This window comes from Micromys minutus, assembly GCF_963924665.1.
Source record: "Micromys minutus genome assembly, chromosome: 7".
NCBI lineage: Eukaryota > Metazoa > Chordata > Mammalia > Rodentia > Muridae > Micromys > Micromys minutus.
Window position 1 is genome coordinate 72603632 of NC_137976.1, and position 24648 is coordinate 72628279.

At 48.4% G+C, this 24648-nt stretch overlaps 2 protein-coding genes and 1 pseudogene across 3 annotated transcripts; 1 reads left to right on the forward strand and 2 right to left on the reverse strand.

Moving 5' to 3' along the window:
• Positions 1–1547: 1547 nt before the first annotated feature.
• Positions 1548–7454, reverse strand: LOC308422716 (uncharacterized protein; the record flags this gene model as incomplete). The annotated part of the gene is made up of 6 exons (XM_080919376.1): positions 1548–1722; positions 2689–2793; positions 3015–3085; positions 3557–3783; positions 6915–7038; positions 7233–7454. 6 exons carry the CDS (start codon positions 7452–7454, stop codon positions 1548–1550), a joined length of 924 nt encoding a protein of 307 aa, XP_080775502.1.
• Positions 7455–14701: 7247 nt separating this feature from the next.
• On the reverse strand, positions 14702–16926 carry SDF2L1 (stromal cell derived factor 2 like 1). The gene is made up of 3 exons (XM_080919650.1): positions 16708–16926; positions 16182–16378; positions 14702–15320 (listed from the first exon to the last, which is right to left on the reverse strand). The coding sequence occupies exons 1-3, from the start codon at positions 16892–16894 to the stop codon at positions 15039–15041; spliced, it is 666 nt and encodes a 221-aa protein (XP_080775776.1). The 5' UTR covers positions 16895–16926; the 3' UTR covers positions 14702–15038.
• A 3494-nt stretch (positions 16927–20420) lies between these two features.
• LOC308422937 (large ribosomal subunit protein eL43-like) lies at positions 20421–24019 on the forward strand (annotated as a pseudogene). Its single transcript has 4 exons — positions 20421–20439; positions 21229–21571; positions 22509–22618; positions 23994–24019. The product of its transcript is annotated as a large ribosomal subunit protein eL43-like (transcript).
• Positions 24020–24648: the final 629 nt, after the last annotated feature.

The following is a 24648-nucleotide window of genomic DNA, read 5'->3' on the forward strand; positions in this document are numbered from 1 at the left end:
TCACTGGATGCACTGTGCTAAGCTGAGGCTTGCTGGTTTAGAGTAGAATCTATTTTTCCTGTCTCCCACCAAACTGCGTTGGCCTCCCCCAACCCCTCAAAAACTTACCTATGCACTGTCTGACTACTTGTTCAGTCCATGCTATGCTAGGAGACTCTTTCAGACATGGCAGCCTCTGTATCTAAAAGCCTTCAACCTTTTACTCCTTCTCCAAAGCACTCCCTTGGGGCCCATCAGCTGACAGATGACCAAGCCCTCCCTGATCCTTCTGTGACCAGATCCTCCGTCTGGGCCTCTTGTCCAGGGAGAGTGTGTCCCAAGTTTCTTTTTAAAACTTTGTGTGTATGGTCAAGTAGGTGCCATGCCACAAGCATGGAGCTTAGAGGACAACTCGGGAGTTGCTTCTCCTTGCCAGACTTGTACAGCTTTGATCTCTCCAGCTTAAGCTGGGTTTGTTTTTCCTGGGGGGGTTGGGGGGTTGCTTTGGTTTTATGTACATTGGCATTTTGCCTGCATGTATGTCTGTGTGAGGGTGTTAGATCCCCTGGAACTGGAAGTTATGAGCTGCCATGTGGGGTGCCTTTGGAAGAGCAGTCACGAAGTCATCTCTCCAGTCACTAAGCTTGTAAACAACACATTCTCTTAAAGCCAAGTCACTGGCAGTTGGGTAACTACATGTCAAGTTCTTGTCTACATGTCTGACCAAAGAATTCTCAATCTCTGTCATCTGTTCCAAATCTCTGCTTTGATGCTAAATGACATGTTCCACACCCCAACCTCCTGATAAGATCTTCAACCAAGTAGAAGATGTTCTGTCAAATTCCTACATAATCATAAACCATTAGAAACCCCCTATGTATACAGTGAATGAATATACAGTGAGACCAAAAGGAGAAACTATCTTTCTTGGTCATCCCACTCACCTTTCTCATAGTTTATCACAATTTATAATTATATAGTAATTCTCTTTTTTTGTTGGTTTTTTATAGTAATTTTCTTACGTCCTGATTTTTATTCTCTACAGTTCCAAGTGAGATATGGTCAGCCATGACTCAGTATACCTATCCACTGATGTCCAGTAATGACTGACATCTTACATGAGAAAGATTCTAAGGCCAGCCTATGAGCTGACAATGAGAATCACATTTTCAAAACTCAGGCAGTACCAAGCTGTAAACTGACCAACCCACTTATTTCTCCTCCAGGTAAACACACCCACCAAACCAGGCTTGTGTTTGGAACATGTAGAAACAATATAGGGAAAGTAAAGCCCTGAGGCTTCTGAATCAGTGAAGGGAAGAACAGAATTTCCCATCACATTCTCTAGAGCATGACGAAATTGTTACCGTGCAAGTAAGGGGTCATCATAAGGTACTGATCTAGACACACGCTGCCATATTTGAGGGTTTGAAATAGGGTTTTTCGAGTGTCCAGGCTATCCTTGAACTCCATAGTGCAGGTGAAAACATAGAGGACGCACAACTGTGGGAAGCTCAACACCAGGATGAAGTTTACTCAGTCCTGGGGCATGGTCTGTTGGGAAGAGATTATTGGCTCTCCTTAGCAGGAGCGGACTCTGAGCTGCCAGGGTCATTCTCTGAATCATCGTTGGGTCTGGGCACGGGCTGGAACTTGAACAGAACAGGCGGAGTAAAGATGGAGGCTTTCACAACAGGAGATGGCTTCTTGTCAGTGTTGGAGGGTTCACTACAGGCTGGCGTCCTGCATGAGAAATGGTCAACACATGCTCATGATGTAGAATACTCGCTCACAAGGCTGCCAGACATGCATGTAATGAATCCATAGGCTTCAGGCTAACTCCCAAGATACCTTTATTTCTAGAAACCTCTCCCAATGAATCTGTTCAGGGTTGTACATTATAGCACTGCTTACGATTATAGAAAGCCCAAAACAGATCTAAGTATCTGTGAGTGACAGAGGAACACAGTGCAAACCAAAGAGGCTTGTCCTAGTGCCCTTTAAAAGTGAAAAGTGAGGCTGGAGAGATGCCTTGGTGGTTAAGAGCACTGACTGCTCTTCCAGAGGTCCTGAGTTCAAATCCCAGCAACCACATGGGTTGTTATAGTTACAGGGGGATCTGATGCCCTCTTCTGGTGTGTCTGAAGACAGATACAGTGTACTCATACGAATAAAATCTTTTAAAAAAAAAAAAAGAAAGAAAAGTGTCTGATGGCTTTGGGGTTTTTTTGGTAATGGTGGTTGTCTTGTTTACTTTGGTGTTTTGGGGAGGGTGCTTGGTTGGTTGATTGGGGTTTTTTGCTTGGTGGGGGGGGGGCTAGGTAGCCTCTAACTGTGTGGTCCAGACTATCTGTGAACTTGCAGCAATCCTTCTTCTGCTCCTACCTCCCAAAAGTGTTGTGATCACAAGTTACATCTTTATCTCTACAAGTGAGTTTTAAGAATTCAGATTTGGTAAACCGTGCTTGCAATATGACAATTCCAAGGCTACCCCTTAGCCATCTCCTTGCTGTTGGGCTGGGTTGGCCAATCACTGATGTGTTCGGCCACCGCAAACACTGATTCCATGTGAGGTTCTGGGCATGAAAGAAATGTGTCCAAGGCTGTCTTTTGCCCTTGAGCATACTATCACAGTGCTTTCCAGAGGCAGGAACATGGAACTGGAAGAGAGCCCACAGGGTTCAGTGTCAGAAAGGTGCAGATACTCACCAGGGAAAGCCAGGACAACGGAGCTTGTGTGCACTGTTTCCTGCCAAATACGAGAAATGGAAGCCTCCGGGGTTGAGGACCAAGGGGGTCAGATCAACCATGTGACTGTAAGATAGGGGAGGAACAGGATGTTGGCCTTGAGCCCAACCACAACCTCAGCGTGCTTGTCTGTAACACAGACCCAAGAGTCCAGACTCTCCCTTTGAATAGAATATGATCAGCACACAAAACTGTGAGTATTAAGAGGTTGGGACAAAACAAGTCTGGCATTCAAGATGGCCCCCAAATGTTTTTTGTTTCCTTCAAGCTGAGTAAATCCCTTCTACCTCTTTGACGCTGATGAAAGGCCATTCCAGTTTAATTTTACTTCAGACCTTGAAATATTCAGTTTCTCCATCTACAAGAAACCAAGGAAATCTCAGAGTAAAACTGCTCCATGCAGAAAAACAATCATTACACAGGAAACAAGATTTGAGGGATAGAGAGAAGGTGGTGTTTGGGAACCGAGGAAGTCCTAACCCTGAGGCAAGGATAGAGAAAAGGGGAGAGCTCTGGAAAAGGGGAGCCCAAAGGTTCAGACACAGGCAAAGCAAGGATGATACCCTGAGAGGCAAGAGTGGGGATAAAGATGTAAGGAAAGTCTATGGTTTTAAAGTCTTAGGGACATCCCAAGTCTACCCAGATTGCGGCTAATAGAGGACAGGAGCTTTGTGCTTTCTACCTTCACTGTGGCCCCTGGCTGTGCAAGTCCTCTCTTATCTGTTTGACAGACTACTAGCCCAAACCCAAGCCTGAGAAGAGCCCTTCTGCAGAGATTTAAGAACCAATGCTGTGGACGGGGCTTGTTGTAGAGCATGTTCCCACTGACCGGCTTGCCAGACAGTGGAGGGAAAGGACCAAAGACCCGGGGCATAGTGTAGACAGGGGGCGATGCAGCCACTACAGAGGCCACGGTGGTGACAGGTTGTGGCTGTGGCGGCGGTGGTGACAGTGGTGGTGGTACTATGGCTGGTGGCAGGCATGGAGAGGTTGACCGGTCTCGAAAGATGGGATCTGGTTTCTTTGTTTTCAGCCTCCTCCTCCTCTTCTTCGAATCTGCATCAAATACTTCAGTGAGTACTGACACCTTGGGCAGTAGGGGCCAAATAGAATGACACAAGAATTTCATAATATCTTTCCAGATAAAGGAAAACTCTTTTCAGGCTTTTTTGAGAATCCTGGGTCACCCAGGGCCACCAATGACAGGTGCCACCTGGCATTATCTCTGTAGTCACCCAGTACATTGGAGAAAGGATTCAAAAATTAATCTTTCATTCTCTCTATCCACCTCCCTTCCACGGATCTTACATATCCTAGACGGCCTTTAACTGCATCTGAGGAACACCTTAAATTTTCGACCTTTCTGCCTCCAACCTCCAGGTTGCTGGGATTATATGTATGCAAACAGTTTATGTGGTGCTTAGGGCCAAACTCAGGACTTCATGTGGGCCAGGCAAGAATTCTACTAACGGGGTCTTCTATCAGCCCCACTTTTGTCTCTTACTGACAGAGCCAGATCTTGCCTGCATAAAAGCAGGCAAACTCCATGCCAAGATGTCTAACTTTAAGGATAGAATTTTGAAGGAAGCGGTGAGTGAACCAGGCCTGGTAAGATAACCTGTGTCCTCCCAGTCAAGAGCTGTGGAAGACTGAGTTGGCCAAGGCCAGCGTGAATATTCAGGCACTATCAGACAGTGAGCCCGCAGCCCACATCCAGCCTCAGGGGCACACAGGTGTGGAAAATGGTACTGCTTTTATAAGAAAACCCACAGAGAGGTCGTGCAAAGGTGAGTTCAATGAAAGTGATTCCGGGGCATTTTGGTTTCTTTAGAAAAACATGGAAATAGGAATGTGCTTTCATTTTAATCCCAGTGTGGGATATGAGGCAGCTTCAGGCTGGCCACAGCAGCTGACTAGGATTTGCCTCATGCTCTAGCAGGGTGGGATTTTTTCAGCTGCAGATTGTTCTTGCCCTTGTGTGACATTTGTAATTTTGAAGACTCTTCAGAGGGTATACAAGTCCTAGGGCCCCAAGAGGCGGGATGGACTGTTGGTGGCTTCCTGGTTGGTTGCTAATGGTCATGGTTTAAGTAGTCATGCACAAAGAAGAAACAAATTATATATCCTACTAGTGAAGATAAACTTGCCTCAAGAAACCCAGTGCCTCTAATAAGTAGTCTTAACAATAGCAAGACCCCCCTGTACCTTTCACTCTTTCCCATCCAGTAAAAGGGTGAAAAGGGAGAGAAGAAAGGAAGGAAAAGGAACCCACAAAGTAGCCACATACCCAAGCCAGGACCTGCTGCACTTTTAGGTCTTCTGGACTGTGTGGAGTCTGCGATGTTTGGGGGATTTTAGTTAAAGTGATCTCACCAGCCCAGTGGAAGAGATCATTTAATGGATGTGGATGTGGTGGTACACTCCTGTAATCCCAAAACTCAGGAGGATAGAGGCAGGAAGATCAGGAGTTCAAGACTAATCTCAGCTACAAGTTTAAGGTCAGCCTGAGATATACAAGGCCTTATCAAACAATAAGAATTGACTAGATGGCTCAGCAAGTAAAGGGGCTTGCCACCAACCCTGAGTTGTGCTAGGGCTAAATCTTCTGCAAGCTGACCTCAGCCACACATGCAGAACAGAAAGTGTTTCACACATACACACACACACACAGAGAGAGAGAGAGAGAGAGAGAGAAAGAGAGAGAGAGAGAGAGAATCAACATAATAGATTTATTTATTTATCTATTATGAGTACACTGTAGCTGTCTTCAGACACATCAGAAGAGGGCATCAGATCCCATTACAGATGGTTGTGAGCCACCATGTGGCTGCTGGGAATTGAACTCAGGACCTCTGGAAGAGCAGCCAGTGCTCTAACCATTGAGCCATCTCTCCAGCCCCGACTTTATTGTTCTTAAAGATGACCTGGGTTCAGATCTCAGCACCCATGTCAGATGGCTCACAAGCACCTGTAACTACAGCTATAGAAAAGCCAGTCCCCTTTTCTAGCTTCTACAGGCATCTGTACAAATACATGGGACACACACACACACAAATAAAATGCTTTAAAATTGTTAAAAAATATATGTAACAGAAAATAAGAAAGGCAGAGCAGGCTGAGGAATTGGCTCACTTGGTAAAGTTTCTACATCACAAGCCTAAAGATTTTAGTTCAGATTCCCACCACCTACAGGCCAGGGCAGGACACAACAGGTAATCACAACAATCTGGGGATGAAAAATGACAGACTCCTGACATTCACTGGCCAGACATCCTACCCAAATCAATGAGCTTCAGGTTCAGTGAGAGACATATGTTAAAAAACAGACAAACAAGAACACACACACACACACACACAAAGATGGAGACAGCTGAGAACCAGATATTGTGGCCCATGTCCTTAGGCCTAGGTAGGTGGGTCTGAGTTTGAGGTCAGCCTGATCTACACAGTGAGGTAGATCCAGGCTGGCCAGAGTTACATAGTGAGGCTCTAAGAAAAGTAGAAGAAAAGAGAGAGAGAAAAGAGAAGAAAATATTAAGGGGGCAGCAAGACGGCTCACTGGGTAGAAGCACTTGCCATGTAAAGCAACAACCCGAGTTGGATCTCCAGATTCTACAATAGAAAAACTGACTCCTGAAAGCCTCTAACTGCCACGTGTGTGCCTTACACATGTGCTCGTGTACACACACACAAACACACACACGTGTATATACATACACATGCACACCATAATAATATTGTTTTTAGAGCCAAGAGTGCTGGTGCCTGGCTTTAATCCCAGCACTCTTTGAAGGCAGAGAAGCAGGCAGATTTTGAGGCCAGTAGGACTTCAGAATGAGACCCCATTTCAAATAAGTAGATATATTGTTTAAGACAAATATCCTAAGGCTGAGACTAAGTGTCCATGGCCACTCCCCCACAGTAGTTAGCCTCTAAATTAGCTAATCTTGTTAATTGAGTTCCTTCCTTTCTCTACCTCTGTCCCAGGCCCTACTTACCGCTCTTCGTTAAATCTGCTCTAAGAAAGGCAAATCCAACGTGGAGTGGAGGTGGGAGCCTTACCTGAACCTGAGATGTCACCAACCTGAGCTTGACTAACACTGTAATGTGATGGGAGGCAGAGGGGGGGCAGACACGCTGGGCTCGGAGTCCCGAGGATTTGTGCGCCTTCAGAAATGGAGCCTCACCCTGGGAATACAGATGCACTCGATGGATGCGCCTCTTCAGCTGCTCCAGGCGCTGATGCATCTCCAGGGCACCCATGCTGTTGCACTGGTTTAGATCCCCCTGCACAGTGCAGACAAACTTCGCCTGCAATAACGAGGAAGGGCGGGAAACCAGGAGAGAGATGCTTGCCTGCTCCTTCCTCAGACTTGGCATTCTTGGCTTCAGAAAGACCTCTTTGGCTGCCCCAGCCAACAGATAGCCATCCCTCAGCCAAAGTCCCACCCTCAAAGCTCCGCCCTAAGAAACAGCTGGGGGAGTTGGTGGCCCCCAGCCCGCACCCAGAGGCTGGAGAGGAGCCCGCGCTGCTCGATCTCGGTCTGCTTGCCCTTCCGTACGACTCTCTCCGCCAGCGCTGGGTTGCGGTCCAAAGCGCGGAAGAGGCGTCTCAGAGCACGTTCTGTGTAGGTCGCTGCTTGCCTCTCAAAGTCATCCTCGGAAATGAGCTGGCAGAAGGTTACACTCAGGGGGAATTCGCTGTCGAACTCGTCCAGGACTTCCATTGGAAATGGACTGCTGGTGGTGGGTCGATGCTACCTGTGGGTAGAGCGACCGTCGGGGCAGGGCTCCGGGGCTTGGAGACCCTCCCAGGGGCCAGGACTGAGAAAGGTGATGGGAAACCATTGAGATGGGAACCGCAGGACGCACCCACTCTCTCCCTACAGGCACAGTGCAGACTCCAGATCCCCAGACTACCTCCCACCCTCCCGGTCTACCCCAGGGAATGCCCCCGGAGCCAGGGGGCGGGGCCCGCACCAGTGCTCGTAACAATGCTCACCTCTCCAGGCATGCGCATTGGCGTGCTCCCTCAGCCCCTCACATCCCCCCCCCACCGCTGCTCCGCCCCCAACTGTGACATCTAAAGATACCCAGGTACCTTCAGGATTTTGAGCTCCTTCTGAGCCAAGTCCTTTCTGTTCCAAAACACCCAGCCGTCTCCCAGTTTGCTGTTCCCTCCTACAGTAGTATGCTCCGGTAACTGAATCTAGCTTCCAGTTCACTAAAGTAATATCCGAAAGGACTTCCTTCTGCCCCCAGAGGGCTTTAGCTCTGGCTTTTGCATCCTGAGTTTCCTACCTACTCCGCAGCATTCCGCACATCCCTCTCCAGATCATGTCCTGACCTCCCCTTCATGACCACTTCGTTTTAGTTTGGGTTTGTTTTTTGAGACAAGGTCTGGCTATGTATTCCTAGCTATACTGGGAACCACTGGAAACCAGGCTGGTCTGGAACTCTGCCTCCCAAATGATGGGATTAAAAAGACTGGATGCCTGCACCCATGACCACTTCTTTGCTCTATGTCTTGATGTCCTCCGGTGTATCCTTCCTCCTGCCTACCTCCCCTCCCCTCCCCTCTGTAGTGTCAGGGATTAAACCCAGGACCTTGTACATAATAGGCAAGTGTTCTGCCCCTGAGCCAATCCCCAATCTTTGCTCTTTCTCTTGCCCCTCTGCTGCATTTCTGAAAGTTCTCTTCAGCTCTTGAACAATCTTTCCAGTTCGAACTCACAGAAGTAACTTAGCCAACCTAAATCCTATGCAGCCCAGACCTCCCCTGACCTCCAGGCCCACATCCAAGATATGTACAAGTAAGAATTCCCGGGCATCTCAGGATGGATCAGCTGTGGCAAGAGCTGCTGACCACATCTACCCTAGCCACAAAGGAGGGTGGTTGCTTCTTCCCCATCAAAGTCCTCCACCAGGCCTGAGACTCATGTATCAGAGCCGTCCCCAATACCAGGACTGGTGGAGCTAGAGTAGGGTTAAGGCTGGTTTTCTCAGCCTGGGGGTGAAGGCCACTCCCAAAAGTGAATCTGGTAGCCTGGCCTCCTCTCACGGAGATAGGTGTGACCACCTCCCAATTGGATTTTGTTTGTTTTTAAAAGGGGTGTAGGTATTGAAATAGGGTCTATCCATGTAAATATAGCTGTCCTGGAACTTGATGTGTGGACCAGATTGTCCTTGAACTCACAGAGATCCACCTACCCATGCCTTCCCAGTGCTGTGTTCAAAGGAATGGGCCATTGGGTCTTGCTGGTAAAGGTAACTCTGCAAGCACACTCAGGATTGGGCATCCTTAAAAGTTCAGCTCCAGCCCTGTCTGGAAAGTAGACATGCCAGACACCTCCATTCCTCTCCTACACAAAACACACCTCTACATAAAAAAGCAAGCAGACTTGGTTGGCAAGCCCCCTCTGCAGGCTTCTTGTTTCAAGTCCATCCTTCCATCCATCCATCCAAGGCAGGACACTTCTGCTGAGCTCTAAGGTGTGAGGGCATTCTCTCTTCTCCTTGGTTATCTCAGGGGAGGCTGAGTCCTGTTCTTCCCAATACAGTCAAGGATAAGCAAGGTACACAAACCTTTTTCATACAAAGGTAAACATCTGCTTCTCTCCACAATGTCCTGGAGTTCCTAATTTTGTTTTATTTTGTTTTGATTCTTGAGACAGCTTCAAATCTGAGACAATCTTCCTGCATCAGCCTCCAGGGATAATGTTCCTCCATCAGCACCTAATATGGACTGGCCAATCTTTCTTTCTTTTTAATTAACTAACTAGTTAATTTGGTTTTTCAAGACGTGGTTTCTCTGTGTATCCCTGGCTGTCCTAGAACTCATTATGTGGACCAGGCTGCCCTGGAACCTGGGAGATCTACCTGCCTATGCCTCCCAAGTGCTGGGATTAAGGCCTGAGCTACCATTCACCCCCCCACCCCCACCCCATGGACTCTCCCTATCTAAACCTGGGGGGAGGGGCTAAGAGCTTGAAACGGGAGGTTTTCCAAATCTGGTATCTCCCCTTTGTACTGGTTCCAGCCTTGGAATGTGGTTCCCAGCATCCACGGTATCCTCTCAGAAGGAGAGGCTTATCTAGCTCTGCACTCATGAATATGACGCAAGCACCGACCCTTTTGTACCTCAGGTTCCTTAGCTGGCCTGATAGATGCCCTTTCATCATTGCACTGCTTCCCAGAGGCCCATAGTAGTGCAACAGGGAAAGAGTGTCCAGCAAGCCTGTCAGTCTCGCGGGGTAGGGCGGGGCATGAGGAGTGGGGGTGGCTGGGGTGGGATCTTAGACCTAGAGTGCATGCCCACCTGGGCGGAGCCTCTGCCTGAGCAAGGATGCCCTCTGACCCCAGAGACACAGGCTTGGCTACAATCTCACATTTCCCTGGAGAAGAGAGTAAAATGAGCAGGGGGAGGAGGGAACGGCCCGCAGGCCTGAGAGGCCAGGCTTGGAAAGGGAAGAAAGAAGAAACTGTAGATGAGGTAGTCTGAGGCTGGTCCCAGATGCTTTGACATTACCATTGCACTGCTTCTCACAGCACAGTAGTGCAACCTAGTCAGAGCACCCGCAACCAGCAGGGAATCCATCACCCTCACTGCACACAGGGCTGGAAGTTCAACCACCACGCGTGGATGGGACCTCTAATCAAGCCTCGGAGAACAGAAGGGATTCCAGCCGGGATGTAGTCCTCTGGTCTTACGAACTTGAGGGCACTCAAACTTTCTCCAACATGATTCCGATTCTGGTGAGGCACTCCCAGGAGAACGCTGAAGAGCCAGCACCTAAGGGGACTCAAACACAAAGGAGAGGAGCCTGCGCTCAGCTGCAGGGGGAGCACGGTGGGACTACTTACACCATTTCAGCCTAGAACTCCTTGAATAAGAGGGGTGGTTCACTCCTAGCAGGTGAGGCCCTTGGAGCCTGAGACCTGGTCCTTGGTCCGTTCCCCCAGTATGAGTTCTGCACTCTGTCCTAACAGATTCTCCTGCCTGGAGGAGCAGAACCAGGGCTTTGTGGCATCTGGAGTTTCCCTGGCCTCACCGCACCCCTACCCCAGACCAGCTACTCACGTGGACAGACACCTCTTGTTCTCACCGCAGGGACACGGTGAAGATTAATGGAAGATCCTGGTCAGCGGCCCCATGCTATCCAGACAACCTGGTACCTCGTGGCGCCCTCTCTCCTTCTGCTCCATCTTTAACCCTCTGACAGTCCCGAGGGCCGAGCCCCAGGCCTCAAGGCACTGCGCCAGCCTCATTGGCTTGCGCCAACACCAAGCTTCGCCTCCTGTGCATCTATTGGCTGCTGCTAGAAAGATTTCAAAATAGCCTCCAGGCTCCGATTGGCCAGGCGCCCGAGTTTTGGCTCCACCGTTTTAACAATGAGTTCTACAAACACTTTCTCCTCATTCACAACTCTTGAAAAGGAGCTCTGCCCGCCTTTTCCCAGCTCATTTCTCTGCAGGTATTGTAGTGATACTCGTGAGGGTGCGCCACACAGCTCACCAAATTAGCAAGGGTACTGAAATCCTGGGAAAGCGTCCGAGCCTTTGGCCAAGCCAGTGACTGAGTAAACCCCTCCGGGTGTGAAATTAGCTCATTGCTCCTCTGGGATGGGACATTCACTCAAAGACCGTGGCCTTCCCTCTTTCTGTCCAACTTCAGAGGTCGTCATCAGGAAACCTCTAGCTGGGCTCGGGAAGCCCTGGCACTTATTTGTAAGAAAAGAAAATGCTCTGACGTCCTTGACAATGTAAAGCACTCTGTTCACTAAGTGACCTTTCTGAGCTGATACCTACCTAGCACCCAGAACCTGAGGCGCTCTACTCGGGTCGATGTTGGCAAATGGAAAAACACAGTTTTGCAGCTGGCATCTTGTGTTTTACCCCCAGTTATATCCAAATGAAACAGGAACCTTTAGCCCCAGTTCAAAGGCTGAGAGAAAATATTTTTAAAGCAGGACAGAGCTGGTTTTCAATCTTCGGAAACTCACTTTGTCCACTTTGTTTTAGATGTAATTTTGTGTGTGGGGGGGTGCTTTGCTTATGTGTCTGTACCACCATGTACATGACTAGTGTTCAGGGAGGTCAAAAGGCTTCGCATCCTCTGCAACTGGAACTATAGAGAACTGTGAGGTAGCACATGCATACTGGAAATGAAATCCATATCCTCTGGTAGAGCAACCAATGCTCTTATCACTAACCCATAATCTCTCAGTCCTTCCAATGTCTTATCTTCTCTGAAAAAAAAAAAAAAAAAAGCTGTCTTTTGAGACATCATGAACCACTGCTAGCTGGGAACTCACCGAGAAGATCAGGAGCCTTGTGCTTATGGAAATCCTCCAAAACGCTGGGGTCAGTCACCTCTTCACACAGACACTAAACATTTTGGAAGTGGAGAAAAGAGCCAGAAGTTCGAGACCAGCCTGAGCTACATGAAATACTGAATTTAAGGAAAGGGGGCTCACCAGAAAGAAGTCTCAGTGGTTAAGAAGGCTGGTTGCTCTACCAGAGGACTCAGGCTCCATGTCCGGCATCCACAGCTGTCTCACAAGCTCCTGGACCTCCAGCTCCAGGAGCTCTGACATCCTCTTCCGGTCTCTAAAGCCACTGCACACACAGACACGGGCAGGCAAAACATCCGTACACATAAAAAGAAAAATCAAATGTAGAATTAAAGTGCTTTGCTGCCGCTCCTCTGCTCTTGGTTTTGTGGTGTTCTGCATTCTGGGTGGAAGCAACTTTTCTGCTCCAAAAGCTTGTTAGCCACCGGAGCCTCCTACCTGTTGTGCACCTGACTTCTTAACCCATGCTCTAATGCTTGCCTGGGTGGACCACAGGAACAGCCCCTTGCATGTACAGCATAGATCAGTGCTGGAGTACCCCACCTAAGCCCTCTTGGCTCTTCTGCAGAGAGAACGCCCATGATTTGGCTGCTGAAACCCTTATCTAATACATAGAGTAAGACATACTACAGAACAGTTTTTCCACCCAGCCAGCAGCCCTCAGCCAATGAGAAAAGATTAGTGGGTGCCTATTCTGGCTTCCATTCCTCTCAAATGGCATAACTTTAGTAGGATTTCCCCAGTGAGACTGGGTACTCGAGTGGACCCTTCCCACAATGCACCTTTCCCCTCGAGCAGCCCCACCGGTCTACAGTTTACTCTGTAGATCCCCTCCCAATCTCCCATTTCCATTTAAATCCTCTCAGAGGAGAGAAGTACAGATTTCTACATGAAGCTCAAGAGTTTGGGGGCTGGAGAGATCAGTGGCTGGGCTGTCAAAATCGAGTACCGCTCTTGCAGAGCTGTTAAAACTGGCCCTAAATGAGTCTCTAGCGCCTATACTGGATGGCTCACAACCATCTTTAGACCCAGCTCTAGTCCCAGCTCCAAGAGAGCCAACACCCTTTCTGACCTCTGAGCATTTTCTCTCTGTCTCTCACACACACACACACACACACACACACACACACACACACACACAATTTAAAAAGACATTCAAAACAGTGATACACATCTTTCATCCCAATACCTGGGAGGCAGGTGGATCTCTATAAGTTCACTATGTAGCCTGGTCTACATAGTTTCAGGCCAGCCAGAGTCACATGGTAAGACCTGCCTCAAAAGAAAAGCTTGTCAGTGGAAAGACCGGGTCTCTTATGGACAGGGGAGTGAGTAATGGTCTAAGATATAACTCCCTCCCCTCAGGGTTCAGATTGACTACAGCTTTTCTCTCACCACTGGTTAATAAAGTCAATTGATTGCTCAAGTCCATGTGATCTCTGCTCTTACCACATTATCCCAAGTCCCTCCTAGCCAACTGTCATCCCAGCCTCTTGGGACTCTTTCTGGCCCTCAGGAAATCAACCAGGATTAGTACTAATCATCCTACTAGTTCCCTGAAGTCCTATGACCTACTCAGTCAAGCCCAGGATGTCTGCCATTTCTTCAACCACCTCTAGGGGCCACACACACACCACTAAAGAGCTGCAAGCTTGCTTGCTGAGGGCCCTTCTGCTAGTGTGTCTATGTGCTTTCTGTTCTTAAACTATACACCACATTATGTGCATTATTTTATCTAAATTTTATCTAAATTTAGTGTTGGAAATGGGCCCGATGCTAGAAAATACCTATAGCCTCAAACTTACCAAGTACCAACTGTTCCACAACTCAACTAGCCCCCCAGCCCTCTAGTCTTGCCTTTAAATTATACAACCCTAATCACCCAGATTGGGTGGGGTTTGCTTGTTTGTAGGAGGGAGGTTGTCTTCCCTTGAGATGTCCCTTCACACCCTTTTAAATTACATGTGTCCCCATAGGTTTGTGTACATGTGTGCAGGGTTAGGAGGTCTGAGATCCCTCCTGTAACTGGAGCTGCAGGTTGTGAACCACCTAACATGACAGTTGGTAGTCCTCTGAAAGTGCAGGCTGTGCTCTTAACCACCAAGTTCTCTTTCTTTGGGACCTTGGAAGGTTCTGGTGGGGGCCTGACGATGCACCACAGGCAGGCCAGGGTAGGGGAGTCTGGGAGCCTGAGGTATTAATTTCCAATAGATAGACAGAATCCTCAACTGGCCGTTAGTCAAAGAAGTTTCAAAACTGCCATAACCACCAGAAGACCGGGGTCCTGAGAGCAAGAGACGAGGGAACTGGAGAGCTTGAGCCCATCCCAGATGGCAGGGATGTGGCCACGGCCATCCAATAGAAAAGCTGCCTAAGATGAAGTCCTGAGAAACAAGGTCCATTGCTGAGGCCTCTGTAGGGTGGACGAGTGAGATCACGGTTCAGGGCAGTATTATAATGCATGGACAGGCATCCAAAAAAGGTTTGGGCTGATGAGATCAGCAGCTGTATGCTGGGCAGTGCTGGCAAGCTGAGTCTGATCTCTGACAAGACAGAGTTGTTGTCTGACCTCCATATGCACTGAGGTACAGGTGGCAACGTACACACATCTCATGCACTCACACTAGTAAGAAAAATTAGTTTATTGAACAGGTTGGGGGCAGTTGTGGTGGTGTACACCTTTAACACCAGCACTCAGGAGTCAGAGGCAAGTGGATCTCTGTGAGTTCCAGGCCAGCCAGAGATACATAGTGAGACAGTCCCAAAATTTTTTGAACAGGTGAGATGGTAGTATGGACAGATATGGCTGGCACCTTCAGATTTTCCCCAGGTTACAGCAAAAATAATCACAAACCAACATTCTTTAATCATAAAGGCACTTGAGGGCCTCTACAAACAACGTCTTACACAAGAGCCCTGCAGATTCCCACTCAGAGACCCTCCCTTCACCATCAGAGGTCAGAGTTCATCATGACCTGTGGAGGGATCTGCTCCAGGCTTGATGAAGATTCCTTCCATGGCCTTCCACGTGTTGTGAGCATTGGCACTAGGCATGCCATGCACCTCGAGCTGCCCACGGATGGGGTTACCGTACTGTTCACCGGTGACTGACAGGAACACCGAGGTGCCAACATGCTGAAAGCGGACACTGGCCTCTCGCTCCCAGTGTTGCCCGGAGCATCGTACTGTCCACAGGTCCAGGTCATCACCCTCACCGTCTTCCCCAAAAGCACTCACCTCCTGAGAGTATAAGGTATAGAAATAGTCACACACAGGGAACAGACTCTCCTGAGCTGCATGTCTAGCTGTAATACTTGCACCTAGTATCCCTGGGCCTCTGGGCCTTTCCCTGACAGCTGTGAAAATGGAAGCCAAGAGTCCTGCCCTAGCCAGGTGTGGTGGCAAATACCTTTAAGCGTAGCGCTGAGGAGGTATAGGCGGGTAGATCTCTGAGGCCAGCCTGGTCTACATACTGTGTTCTAGATCAGCCAGGGCTACATAGAGAAATCTGGTTGCAAACAAACAAACAAACAAACAAATAAATACATAAATCCCAACCCATTGTAGGTTCTTCAGGTGCATAGAGCCTAGTGTATCAGTCTGTGTAGTGCATACTGGCCTTATCCCCAAGTTCCCAGGCTAATGGCCAAGTTCCCTATCTCCAACATTTTCCCCCTGAAACTCCCGCAAAGCGCTGTCAAATTCTCATGTCCCTCCCAGACCACCTACATGGTCCCGTGTTTTAGCAGGGGCTCTTCCTCAGAGGGGAAAGAATAGATATAAACCCTCCCTTGTGGGACCCAGCCTGAGTTTCTCCTTCCTGCAGTTTCCTATTATCTTTGGTGTGGGTCCACCTCTGTGTCCAAACAGGAACTAATCGCACTGACTTCTCTCGGTACTTCTCCTAACTTGATGGAGGAGGTTCGTGGGAACAGAACCCAGAGCAAAAGCTCCATAAACTTCTGAGTAGAAACTCCCAATTCACAGTAGCTGAGTCCCCTGTCGGGTTCCTCCCCTACATCCTTCCAGCACACCTCCCCTCCCGTTGTCCTTGGGGTCCCTGTCCCGTGCAGCCTCAGCGGGGTTCGGAACAGGGCTTGCCTGGTTGTTGGATAGCGGCGACGGGAAGTGGTGCGTGTGCAGGTTCTTGCCGGTGAGCACGTGCGTGAGCCGCACTGCCTGCCCACAGCGCACTGGCAGTCCTCGTGGGCACCCACCCTCGGAGCCGCCGCGAATCCGCCAGTAACTATTGGCATCGTCGGACGCCTCTACGCCGGTTACCGACTGTTGGCCGCTGCCTGAAGAGGGACAGCCCACCCCACCCGTGGTCTCTTGTTAATCACAGACCCCCGGACCCTCGTCTTGAACACTAAAAAGTTTCCCCACAACCCCTACCACTCCAGAATCCGAACAGCTCACCCCGGCCCAGGCCGGACGCTAAGTACCAGTGGATACCCCCAGCCCCCGCCGCCGTGCGCATCCTCACTCCCTGCGGCTTGTCTGTCACGACCCAAAAGCGATTCTAGACTCGCAACCACCCGGCTCCCTGACAACCCACAGACCCCGCTAGGACCACCTGGTCTCTAAGCCTCCGCCCCCGGCGGTCCCAGTCACCACCCCTGCGCACCGGATCCGTATTTGATGTCGTGTGAGTGCAGCCGCACTTTGTGGTGGGTGTTGAGCAGCTTCAGCACTGACCCGCAGGTCACTAGCCCGGTGCTGGCCTTGGACGCGCCACCGCTCCGCACCGAGAACGCCAGCAGCAGCCCCAGCAGCGTCGGCCCCACTACCCCGCCGCGGCTCGCGCCCCACATCGCGCCGGCCGGCCGGGTTCCAGCTGCTCCGGACCCTGCGCTTCCGTCCTCAACAGCGACCAATCCGGCTCTGACAGCGCCCTCCCTCGGTAGCCAATCGCCTGCGCGCGCGCGTTCCTCCTGCATTACTATTGGATCATGTGCAGCGGCCCCACCCCCAGCTTCCAAGGAGGTAGCTGGGAGGGGGCTGGAGACACCAGGAGGATTTTAACTGGTCCACGCTTCCGAGGACCCGCCAATAAAGCAGTGGCTGAGGTGACCGTCCCCCAGAGGCCGTAGAGTAGTTGCCTGTAGTCACTTGGCTCCCCGTTAGAGGTTCTCGGGTGTAGGTACAGGAACCCCTTTGACCCTGGACCCCTAAACTTTAGTTGCGTGTCCCTCCACTCAGACCTCCGGGTGAAGCTACAGACTCTTGTGTAAATCACGAGATTTTGTGGTCTCAAAGTGGACAGGTAAGAAAGTTATTGAAATCTCCTGGCCCGGGAGTTAATGGGAGTTAATCAAAGTGGCACTGAATCACGTCAGTTTCTGAGCCGCGTGCTTTTTGAATTCTCTTAGCCATGCAGCTTCTTGAGTCATTTGGTGGCAGAATGCTAAGGTTGCTGGATGAGATAGCTGTGAGCCCTCTTACACACACACACACACACACACACACACACACACACACTTATTCACTCTATCTATCTATCTATCTATCTATCTATCTATCTATCTATCTATCTATCTATCTATCTATCTATCCAGCCATCTATCTGTTGGGTATTCACAAAGGAATTGCCCCTCCAAGCTATATTACTAAGAAGTTGATGAAGTATGTACTTAGGGCACTAGCTATGAACTTAGTAACAGATGTAGCTCCGTTGAGAGATTACTTGTCCAGCAAACAAATCCCTGGGTTTGATCCTTAGCAAATCAATCCTCAAGTAGTGGAGGCAGGAAGTTCAAGAGGAAGTCTGAGGCCATTCTCCTAGAGAGGATGACAGTCAGACAACAGGTTTCTAAGTAAGCTGTGTGAGAATCATTAGAATCAAAATAGAGTAATTTGTCAAGCCTTTAACCCAAACTAACATGTAAATATGAGGCTGAGAAGGAGGGGATCTCATGCGTGTATGTCTGGCAAGAATAATTTACAAAAGGCTCAGCCAGAACAACAGCCTTTCACAAAGGCCTCCACAGCCTCACAGGAAATATTCTGTGAGGACACCTGCCTAGAAGCTACCTGCTTACGTTTGCTTTCTGTCGCTGTTATAAAACACTCAAGCAGAGACCACAGAGGAAGGGCTACTTACAGCTTGCTTGCTTCTGCATGTGTTCATCTTTTTGTTTTATTTATGTGTTTATTTTTCAGGGTTTCTCTGTTTTCTCTCAGGGTCTCAGCTCTGATTTGGAACTTGCACTGTGGACTAGGCTGGCCTTGAACCCGAAGATCTTTTCTTCCTCCGTCTCCTGAGGGCACCACTATATGCCAAGTCAGTTAGCTTTCTTATACAACCCAGGACTACCTGCCCAGGGACAGTTCTGCCCATGCTGGGCTGGTCCCTCCTACGTCAATTAGGAATCAAGAAAATCCCCACAGGAATCCCCACAAGCCAGTGATGTAGGGGTAGTTCCTCAGCTGAGGCTCTCTCTTTTCAGGTGCAGTGTTCATAATCAAGAGCTTCAATATTATATTCATAAATACTCCCTATTTAATCTCAGACTGGCACCATATTTACTTCTAATCCTTGTAGCCAATGATAATTATTATAAAATCATTTTGTAATTTCCACTTCTCCTTTTAAAACTTCCTTTGTTTCAACTTCCTGCAATATGTTCATAGCTTATATTCATTGAGAATGCTCTGTTATCCCCAAAACTATATTTTGGGGACTCTCTTGGATTTTTCTTTTTTAAAAGATTTACTTATTTTATTTATATGAACACACTGTAGCTGTCTTCAGACACACAGAAGAGGGCATCAGATCCCATTACAGATGGTTGTGAGCCACCATGTGGTTGGTGGGAATTGAACTCAAGACCTCTGGAAGAGAGAGTCAGTGCTCTTAACCATTGAGCCATCCCTCCAGTGCTGAATTTTCTTTTAGGTAGACTGCTTACACTCCAGAGTCAAAATAAGGGAACCAGTATTTCTTTGAACTTTTATAGGGCCTCACCTCATGACATTTCATAATTGTTTCTCCCTCTCTCTCTCTCTTTCTCTCTCTCTCTCTCTCTCTCTCTCTCTCTCTCACACACACACACACACACACACACACACACACACACACACTTTTTGAAGTGAAAATGTAAGGGTTCTTTAGAAAGTCAGCTGCACTGGATGATGTTTTGTTGGGGAATGTTTTTGCTGAAGTGGACACAGCTGAAAGGCTAAGGCGGACTCATGAAGAAATGCTCAGACAAAAGGGTGTTTTGTGTTTTACCTGTGAAAGGACATGTGATAAAGGAGCCTCTGCTAATGACACACATACATTGGTCCATCTTGCACTGCATAGTGGAACTTCATCTGTCAGGACTCCATAGAGAGAAACACACCAAAAACCTTCTGGTGGTGGTGTGTCTTGGCTTCTTGCCGCTTCCACAGACTCGGCCTATGGGCAGAGTGATGGAGCTTTGCTGAGACAGACTCACATGCTGAGGCGAGACACTTGGTCAGTAAGACCCATGGTGGACACGTGAGGTTGAGAGAGGATAAAGGACTCGATGGGCAGTGATGGGATCTTGGCTTGCTTACAAAACTAAACGTTTGTTGGTCTTGCTTCTTCGCTGATCTTCCCTTTATTGAGAAAGGCACAGCCAAGAACTTTTCCTGGTGTTCCTACTGGTCCTAGTCACTCCTGCTGACTTGTTCAGATTGGGCCAAAGCTGAAAGAGGCCTGTGAGACTAGAAATGTACCCCACTAGTTCCAGGTCGGAGACACCTTCCTGGTCCGACGCCATCAAGTGGGAAACTAAAACCTCACTGGAAGGGGCCGTATCTAGTGCTTTTGACAACTCCTAGCAGTTATATTGGGGCCTGGAGTGGCTGCGAGAGTGAGAACAAACACAGCAGCACTAATACAGACTCCTCAATATTTCCATACATTGAGATCCGCAATACATGAGGATTTACAAACCCTAAAACAATCCATATCTAAGCTTGAAGAGTCACTGACTCCCCTCTCAGAGGTGGTCTTGCAAAACAGAAGGGGACTAGACTTACTGTTCCTTAAAGATGAAAGGCTATGTGCCGCCTTAAAAGAAAAATGTTTAAGGGATGATTAAAGACAGAGAGAGAGAGAGAGAGAGAGAGAGAGAGAGAGAGAGAGAGAGAGAGAGAGACGGTGACAGAGAAAAACAACAAAGATGGTTTAAGAGATGGTTTAACAGATCCCCATGGCTGACTACGTTAATCTCCTCATTAGTGGGGCCTCTTTTAATTTTGCTTTTGCTTCTTACATTTAGACCATGCATCCTTAATATTAATAAGTTAGTAACTTTTGTTAGAGAAATAGTGCAGTACAGATTTTAATGCTTTGCCAGCAATATCATGCATAAAGAGACTCCAAGTAAACTAAAGATACTGAGTTCTAAGATTAGAACTAACCACTAAAAGAAATGGGGAATGAAAGAGTTAAAATTTCAAGCTAACCCCACTAACCCTGCCTTGAGGACAAGTATGTTTCAAGGCTGAGAACAAAAACCACAGACCACCTGGTCTTGATAAGGTCTGACTCTGCAGTCCTGAGAAGAACTAGTATAAATGTCAGTGTGCCCCAAAACAGAGTGGCCTAGAGTTGAATCATATCCAAAAGCAGACAGAGTGTGCCAATTTGAATAAACCAATAAAATTGCTATGCATCTGTTGCTAACTGCCTATGTAATTTTCCCTATAAATATGTTCCCCTAATTGAGCTTGGGGTAGACTCCTCTATCTCCTGTGTGAGATATGTGTCATCCCCAGAACTCTGGTCTCCCGCCCCCCCCCCATAAACCTCTTGCCTGATTGCAGCAAGATAGGCTCTCTGTGAGTTCTTGGGTTCGCGTTCTCCCGGTACTAGAGTGAGGGCTTCCCCAATTCAGGGGTCTTTCAAAGCCTGACTGTTCCTGATAGGTTGTGCCACTGCACGCTACCGAACTGAGTGCTGGTATATTTTTAACTGTTTGTGAAGGATCCATCTGCCACTACAGACCTGTGAACTAAACTGCAGATTTCCTGGCAACACAGATGAGATCTGCTCCAAAGAGCAGTTTCTAAACAGGTCCACTTCCCCGATATCCTTTCTTTTCCACTTCTGGTGGGTGATATGCTAGAATGGAGACTAAAGCATTTACGAACCATCATTAACTCTCTTCAGACGTGGGCTTCGGTTCAGGCGACATAGCTAAGCGCACCAAGAAGGTCGGGATCGTCCAGAAGCATGGGACCTGCCATGGTGCCTCCCTCCGGAAAATGGTGAAGAAAATTGAAATCAGCCAGCGCGCCAAGTACGCGTGCTCCTTCTGTGGCAAGACCAAGATGAAGAGATGAGCCGTTGGCATCTGGCACTGTGGTTCCTGCATAAAAACCGTGGCCAGTGGGGCCTGGACCTACAATACCACCTCTGCAGTCACAGCGAAGTCTGCCATCAGGAGGCTGAAGGAACTGAAAGACCAGAAGGAGCCCTACCGTCTGAGACTTGCCTGGCCTGCAATAAACGGGTTAATTTACAGGAAAAAAAAAAAAAGGAAAGAAAGAACTATCATTAAAATTAGAGAGAGAGAAAAATAAAATTACACTTTTTATTGATTCTTTGTGAGTTTCACATCATGTGCCCAAGTCCTGCACTCCCGTCCCCTCATATCTAAACTTTCACCTGTAAACTCTCCACAAAGTAAAAACCACACAAAACAAACCAACATAGAAAATGTCTCATCACGGAAGCTACAGTATGTCACAGTCTGTTCCACAGTACACCTCTCTGTCCACACATCTTCGCTTTCAAATGTTCGTTGCAATGGTTCGAACTCCCTGGCTTCTGTGACACCATCAATATTGGATCCTCACCAGGCTTCCTCCTCTTATTTTGTTGTTGCCTTGCTTTGTGAAGCATGAAATCAGGTGACCTGTCCCTGTCGCTCACAGGCTGCAGCACTGGGGCCTGTATCTTGCCTGGACAGCACAGTAGGGCTGGTCCTGGCCAAGGGGGCATGGTTGAGCCAGCCCCAAGGGTGTGAGGGTGGGAGAGGTGGAGCACTGGCTGGGCACAGTGAAGCTGGCTCTGCTGTGTGGGTGTGGACGAGCCAGCCCTGAGGCTGTGAGAGAGAGCAGTGCTGGAGAGCTCGGCCTGGCCGTACAGGTAAGGGAGAGGCAGTGAGCTCACTGACCACCTCAGCTACCACCCAGGCCCAGATCCAGGGCTCTGAGTTGGCTCACCCCAAAGTCTGTATTATTTGCAAACAGCTGGGATTCATGAAAGGGTCAGTCCTGCTGATCCAGAGTTGCAGGATCTCCATGACACAGGGCAGGAATTGTTTCCCCCTGTGCCTCCCCTGCAGACCACAGTCCCCAGCTCACCCTGTGAGGTGTGCACAGGTGTGATCATGGTGTCTCCAATACCCTCCACCTTTCAGTCTTGGTTTTTGTCTCTTGGTTCAGAGTCTCAAGACAGTTCGAGCCGTTCTTGAGTCGGCAGACTTGTGGGGACCACAGCTGCTCTCTAACTGCGGCTGTGAACAGCCTGTCGCACTTTGAGCTTCTTAGCATAGGTAAAGGCATGTGTTGCTCTCACCCCTCTTAGCAAGGGTCACTGAGCCCATTTTCTTTTGCCTAGAACCTGTGCAGGCACTGTGACACTTTACCCAGCAGAACACCAGAGAACGGAGGCATTTGGAGCTTTCTCAGCTACAGCCTCAAAAACTCGGGCAGTCCTCGCTCCCTATTCTAGGAAGTGGTGGCCTCTGAGGTTTAAGAAAAGTGAAATTCAGGGCCGGAGAAATGGCGCCATGGTTTAGAGCACTGGCTGCTCTTCCAAAGGTCCTGCATTCAGTTCCCAGCAACCACATGGCAGTCCACACCCGTCTATAAACGGCAGCCCCATGAAATCCATTGCTCTCTTCTAGTGTGCAGACATGCATGCAGACAAAAAAAATCCATACACATAAAAGAGAAAGAGTGGGGGGTTAAGCTTCGGGCTAGATGACTGAATCTAGGAAGATTACGTGCAGGACAGACATTGTAGGAAGAACGCTCATTTAGAATGGTCCCGCTTCAGACATGAATAGCTAAGAACAGAGACATGAACTTCAGCCCGTCAGCCTCAATGGTCTGCCAAGAGACCATTGGATCATGGACTAAAGATGCATGTTTCTAGCATAACGTGTTAGTGATTTCCAAAGGGGACTTCTCCCAGTCTCCCAGATATGTAGGTAAATTTCTGAAGCTGTGGTAGAACTATGTTCTTTTTGGACTTGGCAGTGGGAACTGTCAGTGTTGGTAATTAGCAGCCATTTTCTTTGAAAATCAAGGGTCCCCCTCTTAGCATTTTTCTTCTCACAGAATTTTCTTGTCTCTGGAACTGGTCAAAGGCCAGTCTCTACATTCTACATATGTTTTCAGTAATCAGTGAAAACAGCCAGTATCCCTTGGTTTGTCCTAACTATAGTCCTTTCTTGGAATAGGGTCAGTCCGATGGGACACAGCAACCATAGGATTGATATGGCCTCTAACCTGATCCGCCTACCTTAGGACCTTAGTCCTTCAGAATGACAGATAGCCACGCTCTCCTTGAATCTAAGGGTGTAGGTGTAGCCAGAGTGAGCTCTACAGTTGTTATGTCTCCCCCCCCCCCATCCCTGAGGTTTGTGGAGGGAACCTGTAGACCCTCTGAGGAAGACTTTCTGTGATTCTTAATTGTCAACTTGACTACATCTGGAATTAACTAATGCCCCAAAATAGAGAGCACACCTATGAGGAATTTTTGCTTAAACTGAAGTGGAAAGATCCACCTCTAATCTGGATCTTTGAGGTAGGAAGACATATCTTTAATCCAGACCTAGTCTGGGTCAGACCTGCTGGAAATCAGTATACAAGGTCTCAGTGGAGGGAAGCATTTGCTCTTTGCCTGCTTGTTCTGTTTTCTAGCAAGTCCATTCTTGCACTGGCACTAGCGCCTGCTTCCTCAGGGAACCAGCTGATACATCCAGCCTGAGGGTTGAACAACTACTGAATTCTGGGACTTTCCATTCATAGCCAGCCATTGTTAGATTAGCTGGATTGCAGGCTGTCAACCATTCTAATGAACCTTTCGATATATATATATATATATATATATATATATATATATATATATATATATATATATATATATATATATATATATATCTACCTGGCAAAACTGGTTACCTTAACATGTGTATTATGTTCAACACAGATGGAAAGATTGGCCAGTCTGGGTAGGAGGACTCCATAGATGAGCAGTCTCAGGTTGTAAATGTGACACCCCCACCCTTGGGGGTCGGAGGTCAAGAGGGCAAAGGGAGCAGGGAAGGAGGGACAGGGTTTCTAAAGCCCTGTATGTACGGTAAAGATACACAGGAACTGGCTGCAGGGAGGCAAATCAACTTTATTGAGGTGATTCAAGATTTATATAATTTGGGGGGATCTGAGGGTAGAAACATCTCCAGAATGGGTAAAGGTTGTTGGCTGAGGGTTTAGGGTCCTGAAATCATTAGCATGGGGAAGCATTTCAGGAATCTCAGATGCTAGCTGAACAGGAGAAAGGACAGATCTAACTAAG

Bases quoted from the DNA above. Each gene is read 5' to 3' on its own strand.
- SDF2L1 (XM_080919650.1), bottom strand. From the start codon at position 16,894: ATGTGGGGCGCGAGCCGCGGCGGGGTAGTGGGGCCGACGCTGCTGGGG. The intron at 16,379-16,707 runs GTGCGCAGGGGT...GTCCCTCTTCAG, and splicing joins CGACATCAAATACGGATCCG to GCAGCGGCCAACAGTCGGTA. The intron at 15,321-16,181 runs GCAAGCCCTGTT...TTATACTCTCAG, and splicing joins CGCCGCTATCCAACAACCAG to GAGGTGAGTGCTTTTGGGGA.